At 38.0% G+C, this 12,500-nt stretch overlaps 3 protein-coding genes across 5 annotated transcripts in view; 2 read left to right on the top strand and 1 right to left on the bottom strand.

Annotated features, from left to right (window-relative positions):
• LOC130221697 (proto-oncogene vav-like) overlaps window positions 1–5,910 on the top strand; it is a 31,704-nt gene extending 25,794 nt beyond the window's left edge. For both annotated transcript variants that reach the window (XM_056454285.1, XM_056454277.1), the window contains exons 26-28: window positions 1,272–1,401; window positions 1,504–1,655; window positions 5,733–5,910. In XM_056454285.1, coding sequence (XP_056310260.1) covers window positions 1,272–1,401; window positions 1,504–1,655; window positions 5,733–5,786 — 336 coding nt within the window. In that variant the 3' untranslated portion in view covers window positions 5,787–5,910. The remainder of the gene's footprint in view (window positions 1–1,271; window positions 1,402–1,503; window positions 1,656–5,732) is intronic.
• A 23-nt stretch (window positions 5,911–5,933) lies between these two features.
• On the bottom strand, window positions 5,934–7,723 carry ubl5 (ubiquitin like 5). 2 transcript variants are annotated; one of them, XM_056454297.1, is made up of 5 exons: window positions 7,538–7,723; window positions 7,260–7,317; window positions 6,497–6,580; window positions 6,329–6,366; window positions 5,934–6,121 (listed from the first exon to the last, which is right to left on the bottom strand). In XM_056454297.1, the coding sequence occupies exons 2-5, from the start codon at window positions 7,313–7,315 to the stop codon at window positions 6,078–6,080; spliced, it is 222 nt and encodes a 73-aa protein (XP_056310272.1). In that variant the 5' UTR covers window positions 7,316–7,317; window positions 7,538–7,723; the 3' UTR covers window positions 5,934–6,077. The 2 variants fall into 2 exon arrangements, with proteins under 2 accessions (XP_056310272.1, XP_056310280.1); XM_056454305.1 differs by having other exon boundaries at window positions 7,641–7,712.
• Window positions 7,724–8,909: 1,186 nt separating this feature from the next.
• pin1 (peptidylprolyl cis/trans isomerase, NIMA-interacting 1) overlaps window positions 8,910–12,500 on the top strand; it is an 8,033-nt gene continuing 4,442 nt past the window's right edge. Inside the window, exon 1 of the mRNA XM_056454265.1 lies at window positions 8,910–9,035. Coding sequence (XP_056310240.1) covers window positions 8,978–9,035 — 58 coding nt within the window. The 5' untranslated portion in view covers window positions 8,910–8,977. The remainder of the gene's footprint in view (window positions 9,036–12,500) is intronic.

Raw genomic sequence — 12,500 nt, 5'->3', positions numbered from 1 at the left:
TTATTAATGCTTATTGTTAAAGTAAGCATTAATATTTCAGTTATTGATGCTGTTACAGTACCTCACTGTTAGCATTAGCATTAGTTATTGATGCTGCTACAGTACCTCATTGTTAGCATTAGCATTATGGTTATTAATGCTGTTATTGTTAAAGTTAGCATTATCATTTCAGTTATTGATGCTGTTACAGTACCTCACTGTTAGCATTAGCATTAACGTTACTGTTAACGTTAGCATTACTGTTATTGATGCTGTTACTATTAAAGTTGGCATTATCATTACAATTAGTGTTACTGTTACATTATAGTTGCCATTAGCATTACAGTTATTGATGCCATTACCGTTAGTTACAGTACCCTCACTGTTAGCATTAGCATTACAGTTTTTGATGCTGTAACTGTTTAAGTTAATATTATCATTACAGTTGTTGATGCTGTTATGATTAGTTACAGTACCCTTACTATTAGCATTAACATTAGCATTATTGATGCTGTTACTGTTACAGTACCCTTACTATTAGCATTAGCATTACTGTTATTGATGCTGTTACTGTTACAGTACCCTTACTGTTAGCATTACTGTTATTGATGCTGTTACTGCTACAGTACCCTTACTGTTAGCATTAGCATTACTGTTATTGATGCTGTTACTGCTACAGTACCCTTACTGTTAGCATTAGCATTACTGTTATTGATGCTGTTACTGTTACAGTACCCTTACTGTTAGCATTAGCATTACTGTTATTAATGCTGTTACTGTTACAGTACCCTTACTGTTAGCATTACTGTTATTAATGCTGTTTCTGTTAAAGTTAGCATTATCATTTCAGTTATTGATGCTGCTACTGTTACAATACCCACACTGTTAGCATTACTGTTATTGATGCTGTTACTGCTACAGTACCCTTACTGTTAGCATTAGCATTACTGTTATTGATGCTGCTACTGTTACAATACCCACACTGTTAGCATTACAGTGATTGTTGCTGTTCATTACAGTACTCTTACGGTTAGCATTATCAGTTACCGTTATAGTATTCATACAGCTATAATTATCTTCAGATATTTTACTGCTACACTGCTGTTGTTGTTGTTGTTGTTGTTGTTGTAGCAGCACAAGTACATTTGTTGTTGACAGTTTATAGGTGTTCTCAGTTGATTGACAGTTTTAATGAGGACTTTAGGCGTCCATATGAGTGCATAGAGGGCAGTGTGTGATGTGTGTGTGTGTGTGTGTGTGTGTGTGTGTGTGTGTGTGTGTGTGTGTGTCAGGAGCTGGTTCAGTACTATCAGGAGAACTCACTGAAAGAGTGTTTCAAAGACGTGGACTCCAGACTGCAGACGGCGTACAAACAGCCTGAGCAGAGCACAGCGGCTCACAACAGCAGCTTACATGGCACAGGTAACACACACACACACACACACACACTCTCTCGCTCACACACTCACAAACACAGTCTGACCCTGACCACCTGTGTGTGTGTGTGTGTGTGTGTGCGTGCAGGTGCGAGTGAGCGTTATTTTGGCACAGCTAAAGTCCGCTATGATTTCTCTGCGCGCGATCGCACTGAGCTCTCTCTGCGGGAAGGAGACACGGTCAAGATCATCTCCAAGAAGGCTCACAACGGCTGGTGGAAAGGAGAGGTGTATGGCAGGGTAAGACACACACACACACACACACACACACACACACACACACACACACACACACACACTTGTCTATGTCACTTGGCCACTCTATACTGGCCTAGAGGGGCTCAGAGTTGCTGCTCATTTCACTGTAAATAAAGCTGTTCTTAGAGTGTTTGTCTTGTTTCTAGTCCAAATATCTACACATTGCTTTAGGAGATTATTCTGCTTCCCTCATTGCCAGAATGTTTTGCTTGTTTTAATGAAAAAGTCACTTCATTTTGACTCATTATTTCTGAAAACAAGACTATATTTTGAGGAAAATGCTTCCTGATTTCAGAGTTTATTAGATATTTGGACTAAAACAGCACATAAACTCTGAGTAAGAAAGCCTTTTCATGCACTGTTTAAAGAAACAAAAATGATCATTCATAATAGAACTGAAAATGAGTATTTTTTTTTATTCATACCAAAACACATGCCGAGTGGGGACCTGAAGCTCTGAGCACCTTTAGGTTTCTAACAGGAGACCTTCGTGTACTGCAGAGACACAGACTTACACAGGCTTTATTTAATACTAAACACTTTTAACATTTATATATTATTAAATATTCTGAGAGGAACCTTATATGCTAAATAATTAAAGAGCCGCTATTATGCATGAAATAGGGTCATATTTTGGGTTTAAGGGTCTCCAACAGCAGGCTGATCTGCATGCAGGGTCTAAAAACACTTTCATTGTCTTATAATCTGCATTTATTTTCACCTGATTATCCCAGCGACTCTTATATGATTCGTTCAGTCCCAAACCCCTCCTCAGCGTGAATCTGCACTGATTAGACCGATGACAGTCTGTTTTGATTGGTCGACAGTGTTCAGTGTGAGACAGAGTGAAATGCCCACCATGGCTTATCAACAATACTGAAGTAGTCAGAGTGCAGAGTGTATGTGTGAGCACACCTGCCAACACTCCTGTTTTTCCCCGGGAGTCTCCCGTATTTTAGACCGATCTCCTGCCACCCTCCCGTTTTGTTATTTATCCTGGAAAACTCCAGTAATTTCAACCATTCCCCTCACACTTCCAGTAATATCCAGCGGAGCACAGCGTCTTCATGACTTGATTCAACCGGGATCTGCTTCTGTGTTAGTGGGCGGGGCCGCAGGTTTAATATTTCCTTGGTTTGCGCGTGCAACTATTGGGCGGGGCTTAAGTTTTGTATCGATGTCATGCTGAAAGACTCGTTATCAAGGCGATTCATTTGAACACTCTGAGTCGACTCTTTTATAGTGAATCAGTTTTAAACACTGTGCACTTTCAGATTTAAGCCTCAGCTGGATATTTCACTTCATTTCACACTTAGAGCTGTGGTACACACTACATAGAAGGCCATTCTCAAAAACCCATAATAGGGGCTCTTTAAGTTTTGCCTGCAAATCAAGTGGTCGACATCTGAACTGGACCAAAAACGTTTTTTAAAATTGTCCTGAGACGAGAATATGTCATTCATTCGCTTTAAGACATCTGTTATTTAAGGTTTTGATCCACTTCAGACCTCAACTACTGTATTTTAGGCTTAAAAATAAACAAATAAAATAAAAATAAAAAAGTTTTTGTTCAAATGTAAATAAAAGCTGAGAATTATGTTTATTGCACTAAGATGCCTCTTGTACAGTGCCTTATTGTCTTTTGGAAGAAGCCTCGGTCAAACATGCTGATTGAATGAAAGTAACTTTACATCAGATTTTGCCAGGGGTATCAATAGTTTCAGGTTTGAGATATATATATATATGCTCACTGGCCACATTATTAAGTACACCTTAGTAGTACCGGGCTGAACCATTGATTCAAGGCAGGATGGATCCATGCTTTCATGTTGTTGAGGCCAAATTCTGACCCAACTATCCGAATGTGTCAGCAGAAATGGAGACTCATCAGACCAGGCAACATTTCTCCAATCTTCTATTGTCCAGTTTTGGTGAGCCTGTGTGAATTGTAGCCTCAGTTTCCTGTTCTTAGCTGACAGGAGCGGCACCCGGTGTGCTCTTCTGCTGCTGTAGCCCATCCGCCTCAAGGTTGGACGTGTTGTGTGTTCAGAGATGCTCTTCTGCAGACCTCGGTTGTAACGAGTGCTTATTTGAGTTACTGTTGCCTTTCTATCAGCTGGAACCAGTCTGGCCATTCTCCTCTGACCTCTGGCATCAACAAGGCATTTGCGCCCACAGAACTGCCGCTCACTGGATATTTCCTCTGTGTCGGACCATTCTCTGTAAACCCTAGAGATGGTTGTGCGTGAAAATCCCAGTAGATCTGCAGTTTCTGAAATACTCAGAGCAGCCCGTCTGGCACCAACAACCATGCCACGTTCAAAGTCTCTTAAATCCCCTTTCTTCCCCATTCTGATGCTCGCTTTGACCTGCAGCAGATCGTCTTGACCATGTCTACATGCCTAAATGCAGTGAGCTGCTGCCATGTGATTGGCTGATTAGAAATGTGCATTAACGAGCAGTTAGACAGGTGTACCTAATAAAGTGGCCAGTTAGGGTGTGTTTATGTATGTATGTATGTATGTATGTATGTATATATATATATAATCTGACAATTTTGCCAAAATTGACGTATTGACATATTTAAATGACAGCTTATTTACATTATGTAATGTTTTTTATAAGTTGTTTACATTTTAAGACTTTTTTATTTAAAAAAACAAATGTTACACACATACTGTTTGCTATATGGAATGCTAAAACTTTGAAGCTCAAAAACATTCAGAATGCAGATAGAACCTTATAATTCCAAGGTGATGATATACAGTATATATATATACCCAACATAAATGAGCACACACACGTGATCTATTTCTGAGTGAGTATTGACAATATACACTGCTGCATTTTCTATATAATCTCAAAATTATCTCATAATTAATTAGATAATAAATTATGTGTATTATGTTTTCCCCTAAAGTTTTGAATTTCACACACACACACACACACACACACACACACACACACACACACACACACACACACACACACACACACACAGGTTATTGTGTAATTTCTTGGAAACAAACTTTGGGAAAGATTGTAAAGATAAATTTTAATGTTTAATACACATTAAATATAAAACACACACACATAATACAAATGAACAAGTCGTGTTGATCAGAATACAGACTCCATCAATAAATCAAGTTTCCTGTGAAAGTTTCACCTCACAATTCTGACTCTCTCCAAACAGCGCTGATGTCTCTATATAACAGGACTAATGCTTCTGCTGTATAATGCTGCTTCTTTAATGCCAGAATCAGAAGAGAGCCTGTAGTATGGAGTCAATCTAGGGCCAGATATACTTGCAAAATGAAGAAAGTCTTGCAACCAAAGTAAAGTATTGAGCAAAAAAATAAATAAATGCAAATCTTCAAAAATCACAAAGCAAATATGTATTTTCAGAAATAAAAATGAAATTTGCAAATAAAAATCGAGCAGTGGACAAAACTCAAATATTTGCAAATCATTTCTATAGCATTGCCTTGACAAAACCTGTCCTGTTGATTCCAATGCTCAGTTTGATTTGCTTTTCAGTCAGCCGTGAGTTTGCGATGCTGTTTTTGTGTGTTTCACTTTGTGGCTGATTTGACAAGGGGTGGAGTCAAGGGAACTTGAGCGTTTACGGCAGGCCTGGAGCTGCCTCCATTTAAGCGACGTCATCATCTGGAGACACAGTTTCACCAAGGTGGTCTTACAGCCCAGTAGGTCTGGGCCTGCCATAAATGCCCCAAGTTCTCTTGTATGGTTTGGTTTTGTAAAGGCAATGCTATAAAAATGTTTTGTAAATCTATATAGGTTTTGTTAATTACAAATATTTTAGTTTTTATTTGCAAATTTCACTCTTATTTCTCAAAACTTAATTTTCCCTTTTTTGGAGATGTGCGTTTATTTATTTATTTATTTATTTGCAAAACTTTCTTTTCCTCTGCTAGTGTCCATGGCCCTGGATTGCCTCCATCCTGTAGATTTGTTTGAAAAGAAGTGTTTTGACCAGTGTATTATAGTTTCTCTCTCTGTATTATTAATCTAATGATCTGTCGCTCTCTCCTGCAGGTCGGCTTGTTTCCAGCTAATTATGTAGAGGAGGAGCATTCAGACTATTGCTGACCAATCAACAGCTTCATCACTGAACACACACACACACACACACACACACACACACACACAGCTGCAGATCGTCAGTAATTGAGTGGATGTAACGAGTTTCTTCTGTTTTAAATAAAAAGTTCTTCTCAAACACACACACACACAGACTGGACTTTACAGAAATATCAGTTTTATTTGCAAATCATATCAAAACAGGTCAACTGAACACTTCCTGGTGCCTTGAGACATCATTTGTGTGTGGTATGAGTGTATTTGTGTTGTGTTGTGTGTGTGTGTGTGTGTGTGTGTTCTCTACTGGTAATAGAGCTCGAGGTTCATGCCGTCGTGGATTTCATCTGTTGCTCAGAGTTAAAGATATTAATGATAACTGTACATCAGTAAACACACACACACACACACACACACACACACACACACACACACACACAGTTATTATGTACCTGTCTGCATGTACATGTGCAGTGACAGCTCTTCCTAAAGCTCCTGTAGATTACCTGAGAGGACAGCAGATTATAATCATACTCAGTAATGTGTAAGGATACAGTCCCCCAGAGACACGTGGTCCTTGAAGATGGTGTACCTGCGCACACACACACACACACAGATGATTACTATAGGATGTATTCTTATATTTATCAGTGCTCTTGTGTGTTCAGGTGTGTCTTGACAGTTTGTGCGTGTGCGTGTGTGTGTGTGTGTTTTATTCTCACCATTTCTTCAGCACGATCTTCTCCCACCGTGTGCCGGTCTGAGCCGCGATCAGCTTTTTCAGGTCCCCGATAGTGTCCTCCTGACTGACACACACACCGTCAGGAATAACAACAACACACACACACACACTGCCAGGATTAACAACACACACAGACAAACACACCTCAACATCACATCACAACACACAACTGCACACTGTCAGGATTAACAACACACACACTTGTACACACACCATCAGGAATAACAACACACACCTCAACATCACGACACACACACACACACACCATCAGGACTGACAACACACACCTCAACATCAAAACACACACACACACACACTGTCAGGATTAACAACACACACGCACACACACACACACACACACACACTGTCAGGATTTACAACACACACTTCAACATCACATCACAACACACACACACTCACTGTCAGGATTAACAACACACACTTCAACATCACAACACACACACCATCAGAAATAACAAGACACCTCAACAACACACACACACACACACACCATCAGGACTGACAACACACACCTCAACATCACAACACACACACACTTTCTCAGGATTAACAACACACACACACACACCAAAACTGCACATACACACTTCAACAGAACACACACACACACCTGCACAGACACCTCAACAACACACACTCACTCACTCACTCACTCACTCTTTCCCCAATACACACACGCACGCACACACATATTCTAGAGATGCCGCGTTTTCAAAGGATACTTGCATTTGACTCGAACCTTCTTCCCCAGACGGTCATTACACACCACCTCGATCATCTCTGAAACACACACACACCACCATCACCATCATCATCATCATCATCATCATCATCATCATCATCATCATCAGCTGCTGTGGATCTCTATAAGCTCTATTCAGTGTTCATATTTCAGTGCTAATGTAAATAGATCCTCCTCCTCCTCCTCCTCCTCCTCCTCACTCCGGTCGCCTCTAGCTGTTGTTGTTCTCATATTAACCCTCCGCGGGGCTGCAGTTACCGTTAAATGCGGCGAGTTTTCCCTTAAAGGCTGAAACTCCTCCTCAGACGTGATGCGGTGTAAATACTCGGTGAGCAGACCGAACTCTGGCGCTCGTGTTCACCTGATTCTGCTGCTGTTCGCTTCAGAGTAGATTCAGTCGCGTTTCTCTCTGTCAGGCGTTTGCCGTAAAGCAGCGCCGTGAATAACATCCGCTCGCATTTGACCAATCAGATGCGCGAACGTTTGACTGGCAGCGAATTCCACCAATAGTCTATCAGAAAGCGCGAAGAAGGGAGGAGGCCACTGTGGAAATGGTCAGAAATCGCTTGTAAGAGTCGTGAGTGTCTGTTTGACTACTCATTAATAATCTTATATATTTATATTTATATTTATGTGTTTTATATGCTGAAGTGACAGACATATTATTAGCAAAATATGAAAAATCCTAAATTATAGATTATATGAGCTTAAATATTGTAATTTTTAGAAGAATCTTTTACGATTGTATTCAAGGATCAGCCCAAAATCCTCAGTCAAATATAAATAAAAAGATCGGTAAATACATTATATATTTTAATCAGTCAAAGACTAAAAAAAGGAGTTGTTTGATATTAAGATTAAATATATAACTGTTTAATCACATAGATTTACCAAAGTCTCTTTTTACATACATCGTTTTTTTATTTAAATACATTTAAATTAATCTGAAATGTGTGGTTTACAACAATCATTTTAAATTATTCAAATCTCTGAATCGATCGTCTCTGCAGGAAATATGGGCGTTATCAGATCTGGGGGGCGTGGTCAAAACTGTGGGGCGTGTTTGACTGATTTTTAGTACCGGTGATCTATGTCAACGATGATTTGTGGATCTTGAGTTAGAAACGCCCATCAGTTTGAAAACACCCACAGTGGTCAGTAACGCCCACTGCAGCGGTAAAGTCTAGATGGGATACAGCTGCGGAATTTTTGTAACTCTGTAAAATAATAATTTATATTTTTCCGTTGAATTTACGTTTGAAGTAGGACTAAACGTTATTAAAATACAACTGTAATTGATTTAATTGGTAATTTAATAAATAGTATGAATAATATTCAGTATAATTACTGTTTTTACATTACTGTGAGGGTTATGTTAGGTTTATGGTAGGGATAGACGTTAATAAAATACAATTTGATTGGTAATTTAATAAATAATATGAATAATATTCAGTATAATTACTGTTTTGGCATTATTTTGAGGGTTATGATAGGTTTGCGGTAGGGATAGACGTTAATAAAATACCATTAATAGATAATTTTATAGATAATATAAATATTTCTCTTTAACGTCCGGCTGCAGCTGTATCCCTTCTAGCTTGTGCGGGGTTTGCAGCGCCCTCTGCCTGTCAGTCCACTCATTACAGCCGCGGAGCATCAGATCAGCGCCGCCAAACCGAACCGAGTCGTCTTGCAATCATGTCCGACGACGAGAAACTGCCGTCCGGCTGGGAGAAGCGAATGAGCCGTAGTTCGGGTGAGTCCCAGCGGCCTGAAGACGCGTTTAAACATGGAACAGAGAGTGTGTGTGTGCGTGCGTGTTCGGTCGCGTGCGCGAGGAGGCGCGTGCTAAACGGCTAACAGCAACCGACACCGAACCGCCAAAAACAACCGAGCCGATCTGAAGCCCGCTGAGAGCCGCTGATCCACACACATACACACGAGTAGAAGAGTCAAACATCACACACAACATCCGCACACACACATTTAACCTGATCAAACATTTAATTTCTGACCACCGTATTAACGTGAAGACCCACTCCGGTGTCGAGGGCCAGAACACCGGCCATAAACAGAAATAACGGTTAAAATGTCGATCGACACCTTCGCCATTGAATATGGCTGATACGTTTCATTAGATATGTTTGATCAGATTATACACACTTGTTCATGAGCTGTGTGTACTGATATTGAAATATAATGTGTAATAGTTATCAAGATCCGCTCATCAAATGGGTTAATTCTGCTATAATGCTAATAATAATGGTCATTTAGATATATTAAAGATTAGTTCACGCACACGCCCACTTAAACAAACAAACATGCATATGAATGATGAATGTGGGATTGAATAGGTTTTCCTGCTCATTTTTGCAGCGTATCACTCATTACAGCACAGAAAACACAACACAAGCGCAGTGTTTATATCACAGTTGAGCATGGGACTATAGCCGTGTTCACGGTATACCGCGGTTTGGAAAAGTCAAGGTTTTAATACTGCCAAAAGATTCTATAATACCATTCCTGAGGTATATGTCAGATTTTTTATTTGCATGTTTATTAGTTAACAGAGTCTCCAGCAGAATAAAACATTGAAAGATGCTGTTTTATATGGTAAAGAAATCTGTTTTTGAAACTAATGAAGACAGCAGAAGTCAATGATTCATTTGAGTTAATCAGCCTGACATGTTTACTGCTCCAAAATATTATTAATGTTTCATATATATATATATATATATATATATATATATATATATATATATATATTGTTTTCAAAGGGGTAAAAGTTGTTGTTTTTTACCCAGATATTTAAGAAGAATATATTTTAGAGCAGTGAGCACAATACTGTGAAACCATGCTATTTTTAATATAGGTAATGTTGGTTATATATTGGGATATTCAGACATTCTCCTTTATAATATCATGTCAGAAAGGTATTCTTTGTAAATTCTAAATAGGGAAATCATATTAGCAGTCAATGACTATCAAAGTACAACATTGTTCAGGGAATTAGACAGTGTTGATGTTGTTTACAAGTCATACTTGCATGCTAATTCTGATCGAATAACATGGTAAACAATATTGAGATCTCTAAATGAGCGAATGTGTGAATATAAAACCAACTTCACCTCTGTATATTTTTTTCAAAGGTTATCACACCGTCAGAATCTTATACCGGCCCGTGCCTAATTACAGTACACTCATTTGGTTAATCCCCCATTTTAGATCTGTTTAAATTGTATTTACTCGCCAGTACTTTGTGGATTTGATCAAAATATAGAAACATTATACTGGGAAATATAATAATATAATAATTAGTACTTAAACTATCAGTTTTTTGTGTGAACAATATATAATAAAATGTAATTTATTAAATATATATATATATATATATATATATATATATATATATATATATATATATATATATATATATATATATATCTAGTTCTTGATTTGGATTGGTTGAACTGGGTTTGAAGCTGTTGTAAAATAATTCCCAAACACATCTATTTATCAGTTTTGAGCCAATAGATTATTCCCAGTGCCAGACACAATCTGCTGACATTTTCTGCTGTTTCTGTGGAGTATTTTGTAAAGGAATATCTGCGTATTTATGTGGAATGATTTTAAAAGTATCGTGACTGAAAACTTAATCAATGAAATTAAAAAAATAAATCCATTTTTAACTTGTATTTAATGTGTGCAATGCAAATCCAATTAGATATTTGCTAAATAAAGCAGGTCTCTTATATATCTACTAGAAGACTGAAAATATGACTTTAAATACTGTATTGTAAGTAAATCATATGAACATTTTAATATCACTATTATTAAATCACAATAAAATTAGTGAAATTAATTTAAAAACCGAAGCTAAATTGTATGTAGTGTATGTGTGTGAAATGGATGTTTCCCAGTGATGGGTTGCAGCTGGAAGGCCATCCGCTGTTTAAAACATATGCTGGATAAGTTGGCGGTTCATTCCGCTGTGGCGACCCCGGATTAATAAAGAGCCGAAAAGATGAATGAATTTAAAAACTGACTAAGTATAAATGTACACACATTTACACAAGTAAATAAATAGACTATACTGGGCTATAAATCTGCTGATTTGTGCGTGCGCTGATGCTGTGTGGGCCTAATTATTTCTTTGTTTTATTTAGAGCAATATTATTGTGTTTATATGGAATAATCATTTTAGAACAGCAGTGAGACCCATGAAGATGCGTTTAACAGTGCATTTATACCAGCCAATGGAGTTTTAAGAAAGATTCGTCGCTAACAGTGAACGTTAGTCGATATATATTCACTGTAAACTGCAGGCTCAATGCTTTATTATTGCTGCGGTGTGAAGCTGAATATTCACCATCATTTTTCAGAAATGATTTTAATATGATGATTTGATGATGATGAAAGATTAACGGATATTATCAGTATTTGAAAACAGTTATTATTATTAAGCAGTTGCTTTACATTATAAGATCATTTTTCAGTGACAGTGCTGCGTCAGGGTCTTCAGCACAGCTGTGTTCAGCAGTAGTGTTTTCTGCTGGGTCACTCTCTCTCAAATTCAATCTGCTTTATTGGCAATTGGCATGAAATGTTGTTACAGTACTGCCAAAGCATTTTAGATATGTGTAGAATAGGTAATATATTAAAATAAATAACAGAGAAAAAATGAATAAAAACAGAGAAAACTCTAATAATTGCATGAATAAAGCGTGTATAATATTTAATTAAGGCAAATGAATTCAGATGAGGGTTCTTATGATGTGTATGATCTACACATGTTTTACCGCCTGTTTAGATGTCATTTGGTCCTCTGATTGATGGTCATTTCATTTAAATAAATATAATAATAAATTGGGGTAAAATATTTCTCTAGTTGTGGTGAATTTGGGGCAGAATGGAAGGACGTGTGTCTTCTCCTCCTCATCCGTTTGATTTGTGTCAGTGTTTACCTCAATATCCTCTGTTCTTTAGGACTTTATGTTTGCCTGTTTACATCAGTGAGGCGGTATTTATATTCAGTGTTGGGGAAAGTAATGCATTGCAATATTGAAATACTCCCCCAAAAGTAACTAGTTACATTATTTAGTTACTTTTTTGGCAAGTAATGCGTTACGTTGGGTCACATGGTGCTCCAGAATGTTTGGGTAGTTTTTGGCAGTTACCCAGCACCTATTGCACCAGTATTGGGCTTAGGAAATCCCATGAT

Source organism: Danio aesculapii, chromosome 1 (genome assembly GCF_903798145.1).
Source record: "Danio aesculapii chromosome 1, fDanAes4.1, whole genome shotgun sequence".
Lineage (NCBI taxonomy): Eukaryota > Metazoa > Chordata > Actinopteri > Cypriniformes > Danionidae > Danio > Danio aesculapii.
The sequence above is the reverse complement of the archived record's forward strand: the minus strand, read 5'-3'. Positions and strand labels throughout refer to the sequence as shown.